This window comes from Rhipicephalus microplus, unplaced genomic scaffold, assembly GCF_043290135.1.
Source record: "Rhipicephalus microplus isolate Deutch F79 unplaced genomic scaffold, USDA_Rmic scaffold_14, whole genome shotgun sequence".
NCBI lineage: Eukaryota > Metazoa > Arthropoda > Arachnida > Ixodida > Ixodidae > Rhipicephalus > Rhipicephalus microplus.
This window is the reverse complement of record NW_027464587.1, coordinates 34,310,277-34,336,205: the sequence shown is the minus strand read 5'-3', so window position 1 is coordinate 34,336,205 and position 25,929 is coordinate 34,310,277. Positions and strand designations below refer to the sequence as shown.

The 25,929-nt window shown below is 43.2% G+C and overlaps 1 protein-coding gene across 1 annotated transcript in view; it reads left to right on the top strand.

Annotated features, from left to right (window-relative positions):
• LOC119181513 (putative peptidoglycan muropeptide transporter SLC46) overlaps nt 1-25,929 on the top strand; it is a 335,450-nt gene that overhangs the window by 193,828 nt on the left and 115,693 nt on the right. The window contains exons 5-6 of the mRNA XM_075882962.1: nt 4,042-4,125; nt 24,049-24,205. Coding sequence (XP_075739077.1) covers nt 4,042-4,125; nt 24,049-24,205 — 241 coding nt within the window. The remainder of the gene's footprint in view (nt 1-4,041; nt 4,126-24,048; nt 24,206-25,929) is intronic.

Here is a 25,929-nt window from a genome sequence, read left to right as displayed (position 1 = left end):
CATAGCATGTGGTACGATAGTGCTATGAACTTAACAGAAGTACTTTGGCATCAGGTTTGGGCGTGTTTACCTAAGAAGCAGAAGCAAGAGGCGGAACCAGGAAAGGTACTCGTTCTGGGAGACGCACCTGTGGAAGAAGAACAGAGGGATGTGCTCAAGTTAGGACCCAAGTTCTGCGTGGAACCATCGCTACGGATACCTGACAGACTGGCTTTGGTGCGGGACATTTCAAGGAATGTGAGTGAGGAAGAAAAGGATTCTTGCATTAGAGATTGTGTAGAAGTCGTTGCGAATGTAAGGATCAACCGAAGACAACGTCCTATTGTAGGACAGCTTGCTCGCTATCTGTATTCTAAGGAATTAAGGGTAGTGAAGTCAGACAAGGAAAGTCACCTTGTTGTTTTACCGGATAACATGTATTCTAGTAAGGCTTCGGATGTTATGCACAAATGTTTCGAGGAAGTAAAAATAAAACCGCAGGAACTCAAGAAACGTGCTGTGGGGTTGTTGAAGAAGTATAAGTTGGATAGTTTGTCGTCGCTCGTAAAAAAGGAAAAGGGTCATACTTTGGAAGTGTTCTTTGCGGCAAAGACGCATAAACTAGGGGTTCCGTTCAGAGCAATAGTATCGGAACACAATTCGTGGCAATTCATTGTATCTGGGTTTCTTCAAAAATTACTAGCGTCCTTGTCTCCTAAGGACCCGTTTGTCGTCAAGAATTCTGAGGAGGTGATATCGTATTTATCGGGAGTTAAAGAAGGCAGCTACAATGGTTTTAGTGTTGATATTCAAGATTTATACTACTCTTTGCCGCAGGATGCTCTGCTAGATTCTGTGAAAGAGTGCATTGAACGGGACAATGATGAAGTGGCCTTCCGTAATCGCAGTGGAATGTCAATAGAAACGTTTCTTGAATTACTTTGCATGTACTTGGACAGCACGGTTGTACTATTTCAAGATAGACTGTTCCGTCAAAAGAATGGAGTGTGTATTGGATCCAAGGTAGCCCCTGTACTGAGTACAATTTTTTTGAGCAAAGTTGACAGACTGGTTGATTCTGAATTGGGTGGCAAGTCCTTAAAAATATTCAGATATGTTGATGATTATTTGATTTTGGGTGTAGACACAGACTGGGATGCTGTCACCACAAGTGTAATGGAGACTTTCAGACGGAGAGGCAAAGGCCTAGTTTTTACATCTGAACAACCCACCGAAAACTGTTTACAGTTCCTAGATATGAAGCTTGTTTTTGAAAAGAACCATGTGTGTTGGAAGTATTCGCCTAGAACAGAGAAGCCCCTGTTGCAGTACGCTTCCTCCCATTCAAGGATAGTAAAAAACGGTATAGCAATGGGGTGTTTCAATTCAGCTCTTACAAAAACATGTAAGCACAAGTTAAAAGAATCTTTCCTTGAACAGAAGGTAAAGCTGGAAAAGGCAGGATACCCTAACTCGTTTCTTCTAACTGCAAGCGAAAGATTAATGAAGAAAATGAAATCCGGGGAGAAAGAGGAAAGAAGCCAAGATACAAAGAAAATTTCGGTAATCCCCTACGAGCATGGTTTCTCCCATAAACTTAAGAAGGTGGCAGCTAAATATGGTGTCAAAGTTGTATTCTCGGCAAAGAACAAACTAGGGGGCGTGTGTCCGGCTGTAAATAATCTGTACGAGGAAAGGACGAGAGATATCGGAGGCAATTGTTCCAAGCGTGCAGGTCATCAGGTGGTTGAGTGCAAAAGAAAGGTAGTTTATAAGACCCCTTTCAGTTGTGGGAACTTTTATGTCGGTCAGACTGGCCGATGCTTAAATGTGAGATTGAAGGAGCACATGACCAACTTGAAAGGGAGGCCGGAAACACATTTAGCACTGCACTGTGCGCGTTGTTCTTTTAGTGCATGTAAGCCGTTGTTTGATCAAACTGAGGTGGTGTATGTACACCCAAATCAGACAACAAGAGAAATAGTAGAAGCGTGGCACATCTCTAGACTTAAAGATATGTGCGTCAGCCATCCGTCGATATCGCTTAGTGAAAAAGAAATTGAATTGCTGAACAACATGTGATATTTGGTTTTTAAGATTGTACGATGCCGTTTTTGCTCATGCGCGGTGATCAGGGGGTGCAAGTAAGCGTATATATTCTGTTTTCTTACTGAATAAAAATCAGTTGTTAGTCTGCGCTGGTCCTTGTGTTCCCTTCTTCTGTGTCCTTGTGTGTGTGCGCAAAAACTTCAATTATGAACCCTACTTCTTCATTGAACTAATTTTTTTCTCCCTCCGGGAATCTTGAGGCACCCATGCTTAAAAACGCGAGCGCCGACACGCTCACAGATGCTACCATCATTCACGCTAACTTCATCTTAAAAAAATTACTGTGAATAAACTTTCCTGATATCAACTCTAGCTCCTCTGATTTTCTTCTCCTTAGACACTTAGTCGACACTGACACTTGGTCGACTCTGGTCCGGGCTTAGTGCCCCCATCGCAACAAGACTGAAATGCGTCGAGAAAATATTTTGTTTCGGAGGAAGTTCTTCGCGACACGATGGTAAATTATTTCAAGGGTTCCAGCGTTTACCAATATTGTTACGTGATATCCTGGAACTGCGTCGGCGTCAAGTACATAGGGTTATTTACGGCTGAGAAGCAGATGGGAGGTGAGTGTGCAATAAAAGGTATTTATTCGGGCATTCTTTTTTCACTGGTCTTCATAATCGCGTGCAGCATAAATGAGTGCCATATAACACTATAAATCCTCTCTCTGTTCACTTAATTGACTATAAAAAGTTGGCAGTGGCGCTTGGTGTCATATGTACTCAACATGTGGGAGAATCAATAGTGATTAGTTCCTTTGGCTCTCGAACGCATAAGTTATAACAAAGCTTTTAATTATTGTATGGGGCCGCAAAGCTCTTCACAAACAACGCCACGCTTTTCTCGCTGGGTTTACCACAGAGTCACTTTCAAAACCAGTTGACTGTAACGAAAGGATATTACGAGCGTTCAATTCATAACTGATGGCAATCCTTGCGTCAGCAAGCCCATGTCAAGGCTAGTCACAGAACAAGACCCCTCAAGCACTCCCATACTGTAGTTATCGAGGCCATCATCATCGATAAACATCAGTGTAATTTAGGCATTACGAAAGTATTACATGAAGCTATACATACTTTAATTTTTTACTACTGGGCATGCCACATATACTTAGATAGGCGACATTTTTGCTAGATTTCAAAAAATATAGTGACTTTTGACAACTGTTTTCTCGTAGTTTGGAGACATTGACTTGCAAGTCAGTGACGACCCTGGTGTGAGCCCCGAGCTTTCCTATCTGAAACTCTAGGGTCTGGCTCTAGGCATGAATACAGAGCGAGGGGGCCGAAGAGATTGGTACCTTCCTACTCCTCTGAAAGGGGGGGGGGGTCAATGCCTGCACCATACTTTGACCTATTAAGGAGGGGAAACCTTCGCTATCTCTAAAGAGGAACCCCGTGCACGCCTATGGAACTCTGTGCACTTCTGTGGTGCTGACGCGAAATTCGTAGGTTTAATGCCGGCATTGGCGATTCCATTTCGATGGGGGCCAAACGCTTGTGGTGCATCTGCTATTCTGGGTCAGTTAAGAATAAAGAAGTCCACGTGGCAGAAGTGATGAAGGGCTATGGCTTGCCTCGTAGTCATTTCCTGGTTTTGATGCGTAAGACCCCACATGCTGTATTGGTTAGTAGGTGCGTGTATGGAACCTACAGTGAACTTGGCGTCAAAATGACGGCCGCACTGAAAATAAGAGGGAAGACTTATAGAACGGGCGCTCTCATACAATTATTTAAGAAGTACTTGAAATGAGTCTGGTTTCATTATTCAGTGACGAAGGCTCAAGAAAGTTGTGCATGCGTTGGCGAAAATTACCTGAATTAGAAAGCCTTCCTAAACGAATAAACAGTTTTGAGCACTCGTCCCGTTCAGTGTAGTCATGATTTTGGCATGACGTTGACTTTTGATTCTATTACTTGCACAGTTTTCGTAATTTGTCTTTTTCTACAGGCTATGTCTTGGGAACACTGGAGGCATCGGCCCCCATCGGCATCAAGTCGCACGCTTCTAAACTCCTGAACAGAGACGAAACTAGTAAGCTTACGTTGCCTTCCGTTTTCCTTGTTTTCCCGGCGCCCTAAAAGTTTAATACAGAGCGGCAAACCAAATTTCGTCCTCTGAGACGCAGGCAGGATCACATGCGAAGGAATGCGAGACGATGCAATGAGAGCTCAACTATCGTTAGAGTGCAATAGCAACCGGTGATTAAGGTGGTGGCCCCACTTCAGCCGCAACCACTCCGCCTTTTACGCATTGTTTGCGGATGCACTGGGCGTGCTGCGCTTCACACAGCAAACTGAATTTGGCTACTTCAGAAAGCTTATTATCCCCTCTTTTGAATTAAATATGATTTTATTGCCTGGTTGGAAGTGTTACCTGGTAGCAATGAAAATAGTGTGAGCAGCAAAAGCATTTTCGTTGTACAAGCTTTCGTTGTACTGCGAGTTCGGCGAAACTATTCAACGTAACAAAGCGTAATTTACTGTTTCCTTCAAACCAAACGCCATTGAAGTTCATATGAAAAACATTGGATATAAACTAATTAGTAATTTATTTACGTTGCAGTGAAAATGGACAACTAAATGAAGGTTTGTGTAGAATTATCTTTTTTTTTTCTTTACATAGCAAAACCATAATGTATGTAGACTACAGTAAACTTATTTTTCATGCGAAGTCGCTTAGTGCTCTGACAAAATCTTGATGAATTATTACTGTGTCAATGGGGCAGTTTATGGCTGTACTTGATCACGAATTACCGATGAAGCGACGAAACTATACAAGCTGATACTCTGAACTTCTATATAATGAAGCAGCAGGCTCTGTTTTGTGAACTTATAAAGAACAGAAAAATATTTTATCTTTTTTGGCCAACCTACAAGACAGCAATGAATATAGCTAATTTTTCTGCTGGCCAATTCCGTAAAAACTCGCTTTTTTTTCTTTTACGCGCTAACTACCAACGAGTATTGCGCATTAGTAGATGCATATTATGTCTTGTATCCATTTGTGCTCACTAACTTGACCACTCAGTGCTTCAAACTAAATATTTTCACTGAATCATAAATTTAACATGCGTTCTTTGGTGGTAGCTCCATCAATTCAATGAAAAATCAAATTGTTTTATGTGAGCTAAAGCGTTCGCCGAACATGGCGCAATTAGACATAATGAAAGGGGTAAAACATGTATAGATTATATCTTCAGAAAGGGGTAAAACATGTATAGATTATATCTTCAGACTTCATAGTTTGCTTCACAAGGTAGGTCTAGTCACCGTGCGTGACAAACACCAACCGCAAAAGAAGGAGGGCTGAGTAATGAATCCTTTCTACTCGCACCACGTCAGCAGGGGGGGGGGGGGGGGGTGTCATCAAGTGGCAAATGGTGTTCGGTACGCCGGGAAATTGCGCGTCCGTGACGCGTTCGCAGAACCAGCGTTCCCCACCACGTCTTTAGTAATGTGCATCTCTTCGTGGTTCAGCTGCTCGTGTATTGTGCGTTCCTATGAGCTTTTTAATGCTTGTGAGGTTCGAACTTCTGAAAGGAAGGACGCTGACATGCCGTGCGAGTGATATGTATATAGTGCCGCTTCAAAGGGAACACGTTGTTTTTTTAAATGCGAAGCATTTCTTAGCGAACATCGGTAACTTCGAGCGTGTCTATCTATCTATCTATCTATCTATCTATCTATCTATCTATCTATCTATCTATCTATCTATCTATCTATCTATCTATCTATCTATCTATCTATCTATCTATCTATTTATCTATCTATCTATCTATCTATCTATCTATCTATCTATCTATTTATCTATTTATCTATCTATCTATCTATCTATCTATCTATCTATCTATCTATCCGCTTACGTCTGGGTGCTCTTATGATCCCGTGGACCAAAATTGTTATAGGAGGATAAGATAATTTCATGAATATGACGCGATAGTCCAGACATGAATACTTTCATAATCCGGACGCGTACGCCGTCAAACACCTTCCACTAGAGAGTGGCACAAACCTGCGGGCCGGTATGTGCCACAGGTTATCGACACTTTGAATCGACGCAGCAACGACGAGAGTTTTAAGACGTAAGTGTTAGGAAAAACTTGACATCAGCAACGCTGATCCAAAGAATACAAAGAATTAATGTGAAGGTCTCAGCAGAAATCGAACTCAAGCATTATACATGGCAATCAAGCAATCTACTACAAAGCCACGCCAGGTCTCAGAACTACTTTTCAAATAGACTCTAACGTTCGTGAAACGTTAATTGTGGTTGCCTTGCTGGCTATCCAACTATACTAATATTACATATCTACTTCTACGATGCAGTCGTGACGTCGGGTTAACGTCAATTGTACTTAGGTGTCATGCGCTGAAGTCTATTTATGTAAGAGCGTTCAGGGTTACCATCCTCGCGAGCACCTGCGCTTCATATCAGCTTATCGCTTCTGGTGTTGCTAATACTAATGTTTTTATTTGATATCATCACGCAAGTGCAAAAAAACTTGTTATACAAACATGTGCAACGTGTGTCTGCGCGTGCAAGATTTATACATATATATGGCGTCATTTCATGAAGTGTCACGATATAGAAATTGCAACATGGTCGCCTTCCATACGCATCACTCGCATAACATCGATTAATAAGGTACGTAGGATAGGCCGATTTGTTTTTTAAAAAAGTGTGGCGGCAACCTAAATGGCAAACTTGTTGACGGTGCCTGTAGGTCGATATAAAGAAAATCCACAATTTTCCAAAGCAGATGGGTGTATTCCTGCCGACATAGCAGAAGCATAAACAAAACTGGATTCTGTAACTGTTTCGCTCTAAGAAAAGTATACTTAACGCATTGTTTTAAGTATAGTTTTTTTCCAAGAGCTATCAATGAATGGAATTCGTTGAGCGATAAAGTCGTTTCAAGCTCATCCATAGATATGTTTTTAAAACACCTAGCACATATCCTAGTTTGTAATTAATATTATTTTATTTGTGTAAGCATGCTATAGTACATTCAATGATTAACCTTTTCAGCCCTGCACTTTTCATTTTAGTCGGATGCGCTTTTTGGGTGTTTTTTCTAGTAGTTAGAACCTCAGAAGAACACAAACAAAGAACTCAGCCACTGGTGCAAGCATTTTTGGAATAATTAACGAGGTATCAAATTAGGTAATTAGGACCCAGTGATTGAAAGCTGAAAAAAATGGCTGCTCTTTTTCCTGCCAGTCAACAGTGTACAGAAAATAGGAACCAACGTCTTAATTAACAGCCTAATACTCACTGAAACAGCTTCGGTATGTCGTTCCAAAAATGGCGCTTATCCACGTCACCTTACACGCCTCGGCTTCGCCGAAGACCTTAGCCGCGCTTCTTCTTTGTGGCTGCTACCTCCACAAGCATGCCGCAATAGTGACGTTAAGGTGGTAGGCCACCTTCAAAAGTCTTTTTTTCGCGAAAATAAAGTTTTAGGGTTTTGTTTTTCTTGCACGCCCAAACATTCGCATATATGTCGCATCAAAATCCTCCTGGCGTCATCACTTTGCGAGTTACAGCAAGTTTTCCATACCCTATGCTCCTATAAGCAAAACCGAAACCACATTTCCAACTGTGATTTTGGTTTCGAAAAACCGCTTTCAAAGGCAAGTGTTGTTTCGTCTATATTAATGCTATTCAAAATACTTTATGCATTTTATTGTGACTGTTATATAAGATGAGGTCATTAAATACAACTTTGTGTTTAGATGTATTCGTTAGTCTCTAACAAAAGCCACAGGGGGGACGCACGATGCTTGTCGGAATTTTTGTTGCTGGCCTTGGTCAGACTAAGTCAGTCTTCGTTCTGCACTTGTTCCACGTCTCAACGCTACTAGGGCTGTATCCTTAGGCCACCTGGACCATATTACGACCAGCACGTGGAAGTGCTGAACACAGAAGACGAGGAAGCGCAAGTTTGCTGGAAATTGCTACACGACGACGAGGCTGCCTATTGGCACAGACGCCGGTATTTCGGCGACTGCGAAGAAGCTTGAGGACATAAACAAGGCGTACCAGGCTCCACTAGGGAATTCTGTGCTCCAAGGGAACAGGACAAAGGACATTGGTATTCTTTCTTCAGTGTTTTCATCGCTGGCATGTTCCAAATGCATGAACACAACACAGCTCGAGAAACGCTCTCACCAAGGGCTCGGCTTGTGCGGTCGTGTGTACTGACTGTGGGTTCAAGCGCTCATTTCATACATCGAGAAATGTGGGCCGTGCCAATGAGAACAATTTACGTCTGGTTTACACGATGCGCCAGCTAGGAAAAAGGCACGCTGGTGCGAAAAATTTTTCCAAAGTCATGAACATGCCTGCTTCTCCCCGTCACTCCACCTGCCACAAATTGTCATCGCGGCTTTCTGCAGCGGCAGGAGAAGTGGAGTCGAAGTTGATGACTGATGCTGCTGTGAAATTTCATCGTGTTGTGGGGAGTGCCGAGTGTGGTGTTTCAGGTGATGGCACGTGGCAGAAGCGTGGCCATTCATCTTTGAACGGTTGTGTGTCTGTGATTTCTGTTGACACGGAAAAGGTTATTGATGTTGAGGCCCTTTCTAGTTCGTGTAAGTCTTGTAAAACCAAAAGCAAGTTGAGGCAAGATAGTGCTTCTTACCAGGAATAGAAGGCAAACCACACTTCCTACCAAGCAAACCATGAAGGAAGTGTTGGCAGTATGGAGACGGTTGGTCTATACCGAATATTTGAAAGGTCGAAAGGCAAAAGAGATTTGAAGTACCTGCAGTACTACGGCGATGGTGATTTCAAGAGCTATGCCAATGTCAAAGACATGTATGGAAAGAACAGTGTGCAGAAACTGGAATGTATTGGGCATGTCCAGAAGCATGTTGGCTGCCGCCTCAGGAAACTGAAGAAGAGAGTGCGTGGACTCGGTGGTAAGGGAAAGCTCACTGATGCCCTCATTGACCGCCTGCAAAATTACTATGGCATCGCCATAAGGGCTAATGTGGGCAATCTTTCTGCAATGAAAAAGGCTACCCTTGCCAGTCTTTTTCATTGCAGCTCTAAAGACAAGCAGCCGAGACATGGTCTGTGTCCACTTGGACCAAAAAGCTGGTGCGGATACCAAAAGGTTGAAGCACTCGGCCAAGCGAAATATGTACCCAAAGGAGGATTTCCAAATGATGTGCCCAACAAAGTTAAAACTGTATACAGTGATCTGTGCTAAGATGAACTTCTAATGAAGTGCCTTCATGGAACGACTCAAAGTGCTAATGAGTGTTTCAATGGTCTAATATGGCAGCGGGCACCCAAAGAGATCTACGTAAGCTTGCCTACAGTAATGTTTGCCTTTCATGATGATGTGGCAAATTTTTAATAATAGCAGTGTAAGCACCCTAGATATCCTGAGTCAAGCTGGCATAGAACCAGGGTACCACACGACGTAAGCTTGCATCGCCAGGGATCACCTGCGCATGCAGAATGCTAAACGCAAGTCAGCGAATGAGACAAAAAAGACCAGGAAGAAAAGACGAGCAGCCACCGGAACAAAAGGAGACAATAATGCTTCTGCAGAGGGGCCCAGCTATGAATCTTGTGCATTTTAGGCCTGCATGCGAAGATTGTGACGCTTTTTACAAGCTCGGAAATCTTTGTTTACGTTTTTCTGAAAATAACAGTTTGCCCCAAATGTTGCGACGCAAACTACCATAACGTATTTCTCAGCGTATACTTTGAACTGATATTTTGCAAAGTTATTTACAACATATATATCTGTGCAGTGAACTAGAATGAAAGAAATCCATCGAATATTTTTTCGTTCACAGCTGGATTCTCCGACAGGTTCAGTCTAAATTGGCTCTTTTTCCTTGTTTTTTGGCTTTTTAGCATTATTTCCTTGATATTCACTGCATAATATTTATTCTAGTTCACTGCATAGCTCCAACCATTAGTTACACAAATGTCAAAGCTTTACTGAATAAAGCCACCCATTAGTCACTTATCACAGCTGGTGAGGCTAGCACATTTAATGCAATTTTTGACAAAGATTACCTCCCAATATATAAGTATTCAATATTTGCAATGTAAATAGCTGTGTAAATTAAATAAGACATGCTGGTTTTGAGGAAAAAGTTATTTCAATGCTGCCTGCCCTTCAAAAACTTTTTTGTTTTTGAGTGGCTGCCACCTTAAGTGCTGTGGGGATCAATGAAGAACTATGACCCCAAGAACGAGCAGTATTAGTTACGTTTCCAAAACACTAGAAGAAATATTTTGCGGCGGTGTCAATCGACACCTCCATGGCCGAAAGGGGTAAGTTCTGGGTTCTGTTTTTGGTTGCGCTTTTTTTATTACTTCATTCTTGTCCCCTAATTTGTTATTTGTGACTATATTTGTTTTGTTCTTAGAAATATCGCTATGTTTTCGTGTATTTTTTCCTACTGCTGTAACAGCCCTATGTAAGGGCCAACAGTATCCGTAAATAAAACATTATTAAATAATACGTTTTAGTTCATCAGCTTAGGCTCACTGTGAATATTACAACTTCATTTCTTTTTCCCTTCACTATGCTTAAACGTTCTACTTTTCATGGTTTTAAACTAAACGGCTTCGTCATTTCTTACCTCTGAGGCTTTCTCTCCGAGCAACAGTTTAGTCAACCGTAAACCTGCATCACAAATCGGCGTCTGCTATGACAAAAGGAAGCCGTTAGTAATATAGTGGTGGTAGCGGTAGGTGTATTCTTATTAGGAATATGGCAAGCCCACGAGATCAAGTGGCTTTGGCCGAGCGCATGGGGCTCGAGGGCGAAGAGCTAGAGGCGTGGTTGGATGAGCAAGAGGCGTGGGCACGAAGTGAACGAGCTGCAGTACGTGAGAAAAGAAAGGAGCTGCTAGAACTGGTAGAAAAAAAGAAAATTGCAGTCGCAGCTTAAAGTTAGTGAATCGGAAGGCACTCGTAGTGAGTCGAGAACGGTTGACCGAGGATCGGGAAGGAATGCTTTCGGGAACGTGAATCCTGACAGCCTGATTGCAGAATTTGATTGAAACCTGGACGAATTGGATGCATACCTAAAGAGGTTGAAGAACGTCACTATCACACAAGAATGACAGAAAGGAAAATGGACCACAGCTTTAAGCTTATGTTTGAGTTAGGAGGCCTTGCAAGTCTTTAGACGGTCGTGTCCTGAATATTCCTTCCACTATAATAAGGCGAAGTTAGCTTTGCGTCGATGTTGTTTTTTTTTTACTGCGGAGGGTTGCCAGGAGAAGTTTCGCCTGAGCAAGCACCAAGATGGTGAGACCAGAAAACAATACGCGGAGATGCTTTTGAGTTTCTTTGATCGGCGGGTGGAAATGTCAAAGATGAACAAAAAGTATTTTGCACTCCATAATCTAATAGCGTCGAGATCATTTTTTAATAACTGTCATCAACAAATAGCGCTGTTTCTTGGTGAAAAGAAACGCAGCAAGCTTGAAGACATAGCAGAACTTGCTCCTGTTTTGTGAGAGAACGAATAATAGTAGCATCATGGAGAAGAGCGGAGGCTTATTTGAGAGAACGGCCATGGAGTGTTTCGCGTGTGACAAATTTGGTCACAGGGCCCCAGATCGCCGAACCAAGCTTAAAAAATCTTACTGTGAAAATTGCCAAAAACAAGGTACGATACTAATGTCTGCACAAGGAGATGGTTATATGAAGAAAACGTCTTGTTTGCTGTCTCCCGAAGAGAACCCCACTGAAAGTACCAATCGATCATACAAAGAACCAGAGGAACATGTTGCTAGCGCATTGAGAACTCACCTAAAAGCTGTGACTCGCCAGATGCCGGTGTTGCAGGGACAATCGTTTGGCCAGATAGTTTCAGTGCTGTGAGACGCGCGTAGTAGTATGCTAGTATTCCGTCAATTTCTGGTGCCAGATGAAGCTCTAACAGGTACTATTGCCACATTGTACCTCGCTGGTGGCTGTACTATCAGTGTTATGAAGGCAAAGGTTGAAATTCAGTGGTCAAATGCGTTATAAAACTTTTGTACAATGTCATTGTTGACAATGTTTCAGGAGCAAGGGAAGTTCAAGACACCGAAGAAAAGGGGAAATAGAAAATTCTAGAAGTAAGTCGAGATAGGAAAATTCAGCAAGTGGAAGAGGAAAGAATGAAAAAGATTCACCAGGTTCTGTGGTGGTCGGCGTCGAGGGCTGAGAACTGTCTACAACATGTAAGGTCGACATAAACACATTGAATATGACCAGATAAAATGTGAGTAAGGCTGAAAGAGAAGACAGGACTTTAGATTCTTCTAGAATGAAAGTGGTTCAAGTCCTTTAGAAAGCTTCTCACTCACTCGTTCATGGTATAAAATGGTTTTTTTTATACCGTTGCTACTATGCTTCCTCAGACGAAATGATCCAACGGGTGTGCTACATTAAAAACTGCATGGTCAACACTTCACACAAAATACTCGGTTAGCAAGGGCACATATTCTTCGCGGCAGTACGGGTTTTGCTTCAATATCATCGTAGCAAACACTCGGGCTGCTTCTCTGGTCGTGAACCCGATCTCGTCAAGTGCTGGCTTTCGCTCACGAAACTTTGATGGCGGGGCATCAAAGAGTGAAAAAAGACCATTGACCAAGTTTTAGGCGCATTCTACCGGCCTGGCGTTCAGGATCCCATGAAAAGGTATGTGCGCTTTTGCGACATATGTCCTTTGACCTATCGGAAAAGCCTCCGCAGGGGCGTTTGTGAAAGCAGGCGTTTGGTCTGTAGCAACACCACGAACCCGAGCTTACGGGGGGTTTCGACCTCTCCCACGCATAGACGTGTGTGGCTGGGCCGTGTACGGGGAAAAGAGGATCCTGGGGGTTGAGCCGACGCCGAGTGATTGGACCTTCAAGGCCCCCCGGCAGAGGCAACACGCCACCTTGGCCTCCGCTTCACGTAGGCGGCACCCATGGGCTTGACCCACCCAGGGGAAATTGGCAGTCGCCTTTTCCTATCTCTCTGTCCCTACATCTTCGTCTTTATCTCTCACTTTTCATCTGTCCTGTCTTCTACTCTCTTCCATTTACTTCCAAACTTCTTGGCGGCTAGGGTTAGCCCCGTGCAAATAGCCTACCTTGGTCTAGGAGCATCGGATTATAGTAGCGTCGTACAGATGGCATCTGCAAGTTTCAGCATACGCAAACTTGTAGCGTCCCTTCGTTCTGCTCCGTGGTGGGTGGCCGCCAACGCTTCTGAATTAAATTAAAGAGGCATGCATAGAGCTTTTCCTCTGTTAATGATCGTACCGGCTGAAAGCTCGTACGCAACAAAGACTGATTTTTTCAAACATTCTAATGAAAACTTCTCCTATTTTTATGTCATCCATAGTAATAAAACTGGCAAGCAAGCCAGAACTGTATCCCCCTTCGTATTAGCCAGGTGTCTCGGAGAAACTCGTGGGTGCAGAGCTACCAAAATGGTCAGCGGAGACCTCTTCCTCAGTGTTCGAGAAAAAGAACAGTTCGAAAAGCTACACAATCTTTCAACTTTTGGTGACACTCAGATCACTGTAACACCAAACAGATCAATGAACACAACTCGTGGATTGGTATTTGACGCTGATTTGCTTGGCCTGACCGAAGCGGAAATTCTGTAGGCATGGAAGAGTGAGAAGGTGACCAATGTACAAAGGATCGCCATCAGAAGAAACAATATTGAACATCAACAAAACACATAATACTCACGTTCGCTTTCAGTAATCTGCCAGAAACTATTCAAACTGGGTACACGAAGACTTCGATGAGGCCATATATACCTAACCCACATCGTTGTTTTAAATGTCAGAGGTATGGCCATGGCTCGCAAAGCTGTCGTGGTCATCAAACTTGTGCACAGTGTGAGTGTCAGGCCACAATTCCGACAACTGCAAAGAACCGTCATACTGTGTGAACTGCGGCGGAAATCATGCCGCATACTCACGGTCCTGTTCATTTTGTAAAAAAAAAGAAACAGAGATTATCACGTTGAATATAAAAGAAAACATCACACTCAAAGAAGCAAGAAGAAGAGTGTCACCATTTGATGGCCCCACATATGCTGATGCGGCGCGCCAAGGGGCACCGCCGCACCTGCCCTCGCCACTCCTTTTATCAGTGAAGAGCAAGCCGTCGGCAGTGGCGCCTGCCCCCAAGGCGGCGGTAGTTCAATCTACTCCACCTCCTGGCGAATCGAGACCGGAGACTCCAGGGTCCTCTGGTCTCAAGGCCTCACCTCACCAGGCAAGGCCCAAAATCCGAACGACCTGCTCGAACGTGCGGGCATCCAGTGCCTCCGAGGAGGCAGTGAAAACAATCGGTACCCTTGGTGCCGAAAGAGCGGCGTGGCTCCTTGGAATGTGCCAAGAAAGATGCCAAGAAAGAAAGATGGAATGTGCCAATAACAGGGCCGGATGATCGTTCTGCCACCTGAATCATCAAGTTCACTCCAACGCAGGATTTTCTCTGTACCCACAGCAGAATCTCTTCTTTATATGCAGACAGAAATATTACAGTGGAACATCCGAGGCCTTCTTCGAAACCTCGATGACTCACAAGAACTCCTTCATAAACACAATCCAAGACTGCTGTGTGTACAAGAGACGAATTTAAATTAAAAACACACACAAACTTTCTACGTAACTACGTTATCTTCCGAAAGGATAAAGAAGATGTCATGCCACCATCCGGTGGTGTAGATGTTATAGTTAGTCAAGAGATAGCATGTACACAATTACCCCTTCAAACTTCCCTCAAGGCGGTGGCTGTCGGAGCAGTTCTTCTGAACAAACTCGTCACCGTCGGCTCTTTGTACATACTTGCACACCACCGTCTGGAAAAACGTGAACTCCAGTCTTTAAATGAATGAACTACCTGAACTTTATATGGTCCTTGGGGACCTGAACGCACATAGCGGTTTATGGGGTGATTCTCGCTGTGATGCACGAGGTCGTTTCAGTGACCAGTTTCTCTTCTCTTACGCTGCCTGTCTGTTAAATAGAAAAAAACCAACACACTATAACATCGCCAACAAGACATGCTCATATATAGACTTAAGTATCGTATCTGCTTCACTACTGAAATGGAAAGTCATAAATATTCCATTTGGAAGTGACTATTTTTTCTTTAGTTTTCAGTACACCAACAATATATGAATGTCCTCCACATGTTCCTAAATGGCTGATAAACAAAGCCGACTGGGAACAGTTTTATAACATTACTCATTTAAGTTGGACTGAAAGATGTGGGTTAGGCATAGATAAAGCTGCGCAGTACTTCAAAGCTTTTCTTATTGACGCAGCAGCCAAGTGTATCCTACAAACATCTGGACTGCCAGACAAGGGACGCGTGCCATGGTAAAACATTGAATGTCAAAATGCACGAAAGGAGCAGAAGAAGGCATGGAGGTTGCGGCGGAACTGCTCTGGCCACACTTTTCACAGAAACCTCGGGGACTTTGGCAGAGCCACATTTCTTCACAGGGTAGCTCACTAGCAACGTGACAACGTGGGCAAAGAAGGGAAGCCAATAAAAAAAACAAGAAACCAAAGAAAGAACACCGTGGATGAAAGGCGAGAAAATGGGAGGTTGGTGTAAAAGAAAACATATACTTAGCGGGCTCAGGAGAGAGCACTTTTTTTCCTTTGGTTGGAACCGGATTCAGACAGTCGACATCGAACATAAACGACGCAGAATAAACCGCAACAAAATTGGGGAGAGGACAGCGCTGACACAGCGTTGAGAGGGGAGACCACCCCTGTCGGCCCCTTCCACCCCTCGGAACCGCTACTGGGGTTGGCACAGCGCCTTTGAGTGAGTGTAGAGGGATTGTAAAAGAGAAAAGGTTGGATAAGGAACAAAAAAAACTTATGGTCTAAAGGTTACTCCATAGAATGCTTGCTTTACGTGGAAGCGAAAAATTTCTGTAGATGTTGACAAATTTTCCTTTTCTATGTACTTAGAGGGCTCGGGAGAGAGCACTTTTTTTTTCTTTGGTTGGAACCGGATTCAGGCAGTCGACATCGAACATAAACGACACAGAATGAACCGCAACGAAATTGGGGAGAGGACAGCGCTGACACAGCGTCGAGAGTGGAGACCACCCCTGTCGGCCCCTTCCACCCCTCGGAACCACTACTGGGGATGGCACAGCGCCTTTGAGTGAGTGTAGAGGGATTGTAAAAGAGAAAAGGTTGGATAAGGAACAAAAAAAAGTTATGGTCTGAAGGTTACTCCATAGAATGCTTGCTTTACGTGGAAGCAAAAAATTTCTGTAGATGTTGACAAATTTCCCTTTTCTATATACTTAGCGGGCTCAGGAGAGAGCACTTTTTTTTCTTTGGTTGGAACCGGATTCAGGCAGTCGACATCGAACATAAACGACACAGAATGAACCGCAACGAAATTGGGGAGAGGACAGCGCTGACACAGCGTTGAGAGTGGAGACCACCCTTGTCGGCCCCTTCCACCCCTCGGAACCACTACTGGGGATGGCACAGCGCCTTTGAGTGAGTGTAGAGGGATTGTAAAAGAGAAAAGGTTGGATAAGGAACAAAAAAAACTTATGGTCTAAAGGTTACTCCATAGAATGCTTGCTTTACGTGGAAGCGAAAAATTTCTGTAGATGTTGACAAATTTTCCTTTTCTATGTACTTAGAGGGCTCGGGAGAGAGCACTTTTTTTTCTTTGGTTGGAACCGGATTCAGGCAGTCGACATCGAACATAAACGACACAGAATGAACCGCAACGAAATTGGGGAGAGGACAGCGCTGACACAGCGTTGAGAGTGGAGACCACCCCTGTCGGCCCCTTCCACCCCTCGGAACCACTACTGGGGATGGCACAGCGCCTTTGAGTGAGTGTAGAGGGATTGTAAAAGAGAAAAGGTTGGATAAGGAACAAAAAAAAGTTATGGTCTGAAGGTTACTCTATAGAATGCTTGCTTTACGTGGAAGCAAAAAATTTCTGTAGATGTTGACAAATTTCCCTTTTCTATATACTTAGCGGGCTCAGGAGAGAGCACTTTTTTTTTCTTTGGTTGGAACCGGATTCAGGCAGTTGATATCGAACATAAACGATACAGAATGAACCGCAACGAAATTGGGGAGAGGACAGCGCTGACACAGCGTTGAGAGTGGAGACCACCCCTGTCGGCCCCTTTCACCCCTCGGAACCACTACTGAGGATGGCACACCACCTTTGAGTGAGTGTAGAGGGATTGCAAAAGAGAAAAGGTTGGATAAGGAACAAAAAAAAACTTATGGTCTTAAGGTTACGCCGTCGAATGCTTGCTTTACGTGGAAGCGAAAAATTTCTGTAGATGTTGACAAATTTCCCTTTTTCCCTAAGTACTACGAAACTCCCTTATATATAAGGAAATTCTCCTAGATTTGGCAGCACTGGGTTGGACCCACTGCTTAATACAGGAGCCGCATATTTCAGCCTTCGCTGGTTAACTATTAAAGGCGACAATCTTTCTTGGGGACCTTTGGCGCAAAAATTTTATTCTGTCTGTCTGTCTGTCTGTTTGTCCATCCTTAACGGCACCCTAAATGGCACCAAAGTGACCAAACTCGACTCCAAACAGTCGACCCCAACCGAAGCGCCCACCAATATCTCTTAAGGTTTATCGTTCATACTTGTGCGATTGTTAAGTAAAAAGCAATTATTGCGCCTATCTGAAGCACCATGACAACACGTGAATACTATGTACGTGTATTTTTTACTATAAAGGGCATACATAAGTAATTTTAAGGATGGTAGCCTTTATAGCGCTGCGCTGGACATGCAACGCTTCCACGAAACGGCAAGTGTTTCCAGCGCTTTGCTAAGACGACACGGTGGTGGCACCTACCCGTCGTCTTGCGTTCTACACCTTATCACCTCAGAGACGGACGCGCACGGCACGCGCCCCGTTTTCCCGAATAACTAGCACGTAGTGCTCATGTCTTCCGTGTGACGTGACTTGATGCACTCATTCGCCTCCGCTGCACGCTCGAGTCACTTTAACGCAGCGCCTCCAATATACCATTCCCTGATTGTCTTGCGCAGAGCGTAAAAAAAGAACTGCTTTTTTCACTTTCTCCAGACGCAAGACTAACGTCTTTCGACGACATTTGCGGTGTAACATGTTGATACGGGGCGAACTTTTTGTATGCAGTGCTTAGGCGGAGATTTTTTTACAGAGCCTAACCAACAGGCAATAGGTCGGAAATGACACAGTCAGAATAAGATGGTGGTCTTCATCTAGTGGTGCCTTCCTCTTGTTGTTGTTGTTTTCCTCTGCACATGGTTCGTACCCAATGGAGTGGATCGGCCATTTATAAGGTGAACTTTCTCGGTGCTTTCTGCATAGCTTCATTGCTAGAAACGCTAGTTAGCTAACATGGTTTGAAGGGCCAATGTTGAATTTGAAAATATGCAGTGAGCCCACAGTTCAGCAAGAGATTGCTTAGTCGCAGCGATGTACTCCTCAATGGCGAATAAAACATCCCTGTGGCTGTACGCCAGTGCAAAGGCTTCATAAGAAAAAAGAACAGGTTCTAATAATTGCAAGCCCCGTTTTGAAGACGTGGTGCGAGTGCTTTCTCTGAATAAATGGAAACGGCGACAAGATAGTAAGAAGTGACTAATCTTTTTCTCTTGCGTACAGCAAATTCACAAAGGGGAATTTATTAAATCTTATCTATGCAACTCAAATTGAGCGAGGTAACGCGGCAACAAATTACCTCACGCAACATTCAGCATTCTTGAATTGGATAATTCTCTGCGCCAGAGAAATAACAAGTGGTTGTACTCCGGAGAGGCCATCAGTGCAGGGTCTGATAAATTTTGCCTGATTTCAAGCATGCGCAACCGCGCCACCATAATTTGTACTTTAGGTGGGAACATGGAAATGATCAATTCTGAAAGCGACGCCTGCGTAAGACAATCAGCCATTTCATTTAACACCAAACCTTTGTGCCCCGATGCCCAGAATAAATGGATGCTTCGAAGATGACAAGGAACCATTGATGTAAAAAGTTTCAGTATGAATGAGCAATCGGATGTGGACAGGGAAGAGCCCACATAAAACGAGTAAGTTATGATTACTACGACTGGAATCGAGGTATTTACTTTGTGCAAAGCTAACAATATTGTCATGAATTCAGCAAGAAAGACAGGAAGAAAATCTGGTAAGCGCAGTGAAAATGACCAAAAAAACACAGGGCATTATATTCCGATGTCGAATTTTTTGTCTGATTGTGACACATCCGTTGCAATAATGACATTCGTTGGCAGAATACTGAGATGTTCTTGCAGTAAACCATTTAAAATTCCGGTAGGTAATTGCTTAGGGTGAGTTGAGAAAATATCATGGTAAACAATTTCTCGAGTATTTCGTTGCACACCTGAAGGATTATGAGCTTGTACATTTTGAGGCTCGAGTAACTATTGAACAAATACTATTTGTGGTTTTCGCAATCTGGGACAATGCGCAGAGAAAACTAAATCAGGATTGGAAATAAAAATAACGTTATCAGTGTTAAAGGTTGCTTCATATAATCGTAAAAAACAATCTGCACAGTAAGAATGTTAAAGCGACATAAAAGAGGTGGCAGCCGTGCTTCGAGGTATAAAACTGCATTCGCAGTATACTTTGGAAATCCTAAGCAGAACCGTAAAGTTTCCCTTTTTTATAGAACGAGCGGCCGAAGCTTATAGGCTGGTGCACCAGAAAAAACAACTCATGCAGCGAAACTTTGAAACAGGTCGGACATACTTTTTATATATTATCGAAAGTGTCCTCCACATCATCCCAAATCTACAGTTGTTCAACCTCCGCGATGCGCCCAGTGCGCATACTCTTTTTGTCGCGATGTATTCAGTCTGAGGGCTACAGTTGATATGTTCATTATACGCTACTCCGATGTATTTTAAATATTGCAGTTGTGGAATATTTTGGAGCTTATAAATAATATATGCGTGATCTTAAACAGGAAAAACAAGAACAGGACATTTATTGGTATTCAGGTTCAACATCATACCACCCAGCCAAGCTCAAGTTCATTTGGGTATGTTTGCAAGATATTGTAAAGACATTGTACGTCATTTGCCATTGCAAATAAACCAGTGTCGAAGGCATAAACATAGGTTTTCACATCTGGTTGAACGGAAGAATGTGCGGGGGAAAGTACCGACTCCTGAGGTAGACTTCGGGTTTGCTTGTGCTTACACGAAGAAAAAGCAGCTTGAAAAAATTAAATTCTATTCCATTTAAAAACTCTGTCACCCATGCTACAACATAAGGTGGGAACCCATGACTCCATAACTGATTATTCAAGACAGGATACTCTACACTATAGTATCTTTTACTAATGTCTAACGTTACTGAAGTCGCATACTGCTTTTTGTGGTGGGCAAAGTGAATATGACTTTCCAGACCTATATGTGCATGTCATATGGAATATCCAGATCTGCAACCGATTTGGAAGGTACTCAACAGTTGTTTCTCGATAATAAACCTAATTATATGATCATAAAGTACCCTTTCAATATTATTCTACTACAACAAATGTTAAGACTATCGGTCTTATTTTGTCTAGATTACAGCCTGCCCCTTGCTTCTTAAGCATGACATCATTTTGTCAATCTTTCATTCATAAGGAATCAATGTTATTCTAAGGGAATGATTTACGAGACCTGAAAAATCATTTCAATATTCCTGGTTATCTTACTTGTTATATCATCAGGGCCTGGTGCTGCATTTGGTGATCTTTTCACAGCCTGATTTAACTTGGAGGTGCAGATTTATGTGTAGTCAGAGTTGGCTGCTGTGTAAACCGAATTGAGAAGATGTGTTGAGAACCTGTTTTCTAGTCCTTCAGCCTTGATTGATTTTATGATTCTTGAAGTTCTTGGGAGGTGTGAACTACTGAGTCGACATTTCCTGTTATAGAAATCCTCTTGCTACCTCAAAAGAAATTCAATATTGCACGTTGGTTATTCAATTTAGACAGGTACTCGAAATGTTCTTAATCATATTCTATTTCGCTCGCGATACAGGGCGGTTTAATGTTGCTGCAATGAACAGATAACACTTCCAATTTTCTGAACTCTGATTACATATAAGTCTTTTTCATGCAACTTTCCTTCTTCTATAGTCTTGCGTGCACTCAGTATTCAACCATCGGCTAGGTGGGGCACTTTTGGTTAACACCGAACCAATTACAAAATCTTAAGTATTCTTGGAAATTTCTAAAGCAGAACAGGCATTTCTGCCGAGGTCTTCATTTTGACCACTAGACGCTGCCTTAATATTAGAACGCAAGCAGACTTTAAATGTTTTGTATTAGACCGACGTTTTCTTTATCTTTTCAAAAAGTTTTAAAAATATGCGATTTCAAAGTACACGAGAAGATGGTCCCTATTTGAAGAGTAATCAATTGTTTTCCAAGATTTTACTGAAACACTTGTGCTGCAAAACGTAAGATCTAACACTGATCGTGTGCGACCGCGAATAAATGCAGAATGCCTCCCATTTTTGCAGGTAAGATTTTTATGAATCATCCAATACACACAGAAGAACGTAATGTGAGTGTAAATAACCAGTAAGAAGAAATTCATTCTTGCAACTGGCTAAAGCTGTAGCTAAGTGTTGAGCATTATACACACCCGCAGGAAAATATGCGTTTATAAGTGAAAAAGGTCAGTGGCCAGGCATACTGTGGTCAAAATTTCACAGTCTGAGAACAAAAGTTGAAAAGCTATGCTCGCTGTGTGGCAAAATTTATTCGACACTGGCATAATAAAACTACCTCCTAGTCATGGTGGTCTACCCGAAATGCTCTAAAATCATTCACATTATCTCTTAGCAGCGTTGCACCATGTTTCTTTTAATAATATGATATCGAGATATAACTGAAAAGTTAAGCATAGTATGTCAGGTGAAGCAGAAATCAAAGACCGACAATCTTATTGTAGTACTTTCAAGGTACATATGTTGACGAACGAATCACTTCAGCGACTGCCGCTATTAAATTACTCTCCTTGATAAGTGAACTGGCAATGAAAGTCAAGGAATTTTTACTGGAGACCCAGTGCGCTTCTGACGCGTGAAATATTGCCATACATTCATTTTATTTTGATCCCCTGCGTGAGTTGGGGTAGAACGTTCAGACAAATTTTGAGTTTCCTAGTTTTGGGGTTTCCGCTATGGGGCTCATTTCAACATATCTTCTATTGCACAAGGTGTGGACTTGGCTATCGGTACTGTTACTGAAATCAGCTGTGTAATTTCTGAGCAAAACACTTGAGAATTGGTATTCACTCGCTTACGCTCGTACCTATGTGTTCCAACGCTTTCGACACTGCCTTCTGCACAGCTGATTCAATAAAATTCAAAAGCTCTGTTTCACTTAGTGGCTGGTACCTCGATGTAACCCTGGCATATCCAAAGACGCTATCCTTCACTACTCTTATCGCTTATCACCGCGAGCAACGTCGTCTGTCCATCAGTTTAGGTCATTGGCCCTTGCGTGCAGTTGGAGTAATCGACAGCATAATTTCTTGTGCAGAGGCAGCACTCTTCGTTCTAGGCAGTGCACTCATTCAATAAATGGTCATTGCCACAGACCAACGTGAATTTGACTTACAGGCTTCTACACTGTGGCCGAAACACCAACGGTTTCGGCCCTGGAAACGAAGAGAAGCGAGGCGATCGACTCTAAAAATGAGTGTTCATATTTCCAACTCTGATGAAGAAGTGCCGGAAAAGGTAGCAATAACCGACTCACTGGGGACTCTTTCACCGTTTACTAAGCGGTTGTACTGGTACACTGCTATGACCCCTGAATAAGCTTTTTCAGAGTCTGAATGGGTGTTAGCGTAGAGTCGACTCCTCTCTTTGTGCATGGTAAATGAGCCAGAATAAACGCACTCATCGAGACCGAAACAACTGTCATGCACTTTAGCATGTCTGAAACGCGTGAGCGATCTGGTGATATGCATGCTAAACTACCTATTCTGAACTGATGAACATCACTTATCAGTTCGAAGTGCGGCGTCGTGGCCTGCAGCTCCGTCTGGATCACCTTTGGTATCTTGAGAATAATAAATTCGCCACTCGAGGGCACCAGTGCGACAGGGATGATGCCAACACACTGCGGAAAAAAGATTCCAATGGCAAATCATCATTAGGCAAGGAGGCTGGCCAAGAGCTGTGCGCTTGGCCAGGAGATGTATTACACATTACCCTTTATTCGATTGCCTAAACAAGTACTTTACAACGCCAGTTAGTCAAAACAGGTCAAATTCACCCCAAGACACAGCCATACCACCGTCCAAAGGAGACTGAGTGCGAGCCTGGGAGCTGATCAGAAGCACCAAAGGTTCGAATGACCTTGGCTTGGCTTGGCCTTCCTCTTGTGACGATGATCGTTGTTCCCCGTCGTCGTCTTCCATTGTTCATTATATTTACCCCCGTCAAGAAAGATGATACCATTCTGGCGATCTAACTGGCGGGGGTGAGTGGGTCCAAATGCGGATTGAAGCGGTCTCCGTTAACATTATTCCTTCCACGCCGATCACGGTCGCTCGACGGCGTACTGGTTTGAATGGCGTAGTTCACTGGTGAAGCACGGTCGACTTGAGAGTAGATTGGGAGACAAAGCAGGAGCGCTGGGTGGTATACGCAGCCATACATGTATTCCGGGCGCGAAGTTTTGTACAAAAAATGGTAATCCTCGCACGCATCTTTCTGGCGTAGTTGGTTTTTCGTCGTAAACTGCTTGGCTAGTCGCCCTCAGCTTGGCTTTCTGCTTTTGAACAACCTTAATTAACAGCACATTATAACAAGAAGTTGCGCTTTCGCATCGCATATAAATTTTTATTGTAGGTTTCACGCGCGCGTGTTTAAGGAGTTGATTAAGCGTGTGCCCAGCGCTAAGACAGCCCGTTCTTTGAACAGCCCAGGTGTTCTCGGTGTGGATCGCTGTCGAGGCTCTGACACCCATCGTGGCTTCCGTGTTCGGCTCCCAGGTGTACAATGCTTGCATCAGCTTCTACCCTGGCCTGCCCTACTTCGTTTACGTGCTCTTCGAGATATACCCACTCGCGTCAGTCGTGTAAGTACATCTATGAATCATTTACTCGGACCAGCGGTACCTGGTTTGAGTAATTATGCAAAAAACAGAGCGAATATCTTGTTCAGAAAACAATTTATATATGATAATATCGTTCAAGTAGGGGAAGCCTACCTGGCATCCCTATTTTTGTCTGTTGTCACTAATTATGTGTTTCTCTTCGTTTTTAGACCCACTCACTGTATGTGTTATGTTTAGCCACCGTCCTTCAGTCTCAAATCAACTGCTGTAAGGCTCAGGCTACGAGTTGTACACAAGCAACGTGCCGGCAAGGAAGAACGTAGCTATTTTCATGACTGCGAGGTAATAAATTTTGTTTGATCTAATTTGACAGCTAGCGACAGAACGTTACACTTCGTGATGCGTACATGGTAGGGGGTGCTTCGAAGTTATGCCATAGGGAAATACACTATATAACGAGTGACCACTCGAGCCTTTTCGCAAGGAAGGATCTGGCTAACTGCTAGATTGCATACCCATGCTCACTTCTACTCCTTCGCCCAAGGCATGCAATAGCCGTTTCAGAAAGACAATGAAAACCCAATTTTGGCATGAAAATTTTGCAAAAAAATTTCATTGATTTCTGCATTTTTATATCCGCTTTACATCGTGTCTCGCTGACATTGACAGGCAGCTGAATAACCACCTTATTAAGTGCTGCAGTGCCGTTTTTCGTTATGTCGACGATTTTTTAATTTTTCCCAGAATGACATTCACTGTAAGGACATTGATCACATTCTCAAGTGGTTCAGTAAGCATGGAATAGGTCTCACCTTCACTAACAAAGTATGTAAGAAGTACGAGCTACAGTTTCTGGACCTAAAGCTAACCTTTGTTAAAAATAATTTGTGTTGGAAATATGACCCAAGATCAGTGAAGCCTATCTTTAACTACAAGTCTGGCCGTTCTAAGATTGTGAAAAGAGCGATTGCAAAGACAATTTTAAATGTGTCGCCCAGGGAATCGTGTGTGCACGTGTCGAATACTGCTTTTCATAATCAGGTGAAACGCGTAATAGATGCTGGGTCTCCTGACAAGGTTATTTCGTCTGTGTGTGAGTCGATGGTTCGGAGCGCTAAGCTCGTGAAACACAGAGGAGCTCAAGCAAAATGTGATGAAAAAAAAAAGAGCAGTTCTTTCTTATGTACACAAATAGGCGCATGGGCTGAAAAACGTAGGTTTAAGGTATGGCGTCGACGTTCTTTTTTCCGCCAAACATAAGGTAGGTCGCATTTGCCCGATGGTTGATAATGCGCTGAGAAACAAACAAGCCAAAGGGAGATGCGCTGTGAATCATTAGAACAAGTACATCACATGCGTAAAAAAGCTGTGTATTGAACTCCATTATCGTGTGGTCGGGAGTACGTGGGACAAACGAAACGATGTGTGAATGTTCGTTTAAGAGAGCATGAATTATCTCTTCAAAGGGTCGCGCGACTGCATCTACCGGAACATTGCAGGTCATACGGTTGTCGTCCCATTTTTAGAGAGCCACCATCATCTTCAAGCATCCTAACCAACTAGTAAGAGAAACCGCTGAGGCATATTATATAAAAATTTGGTGTAGCAAGTGCATTAGTGAACCATCCGTCACACTGCACGAAAAAGAATTAAGTTATTTAGGCCAATCTTGATTATTGCCATCAGTGTGACAAAGCTACCTCGGTACACCTCTTGTTCTGCGCATGTCGTGATGTAGCCTGCCA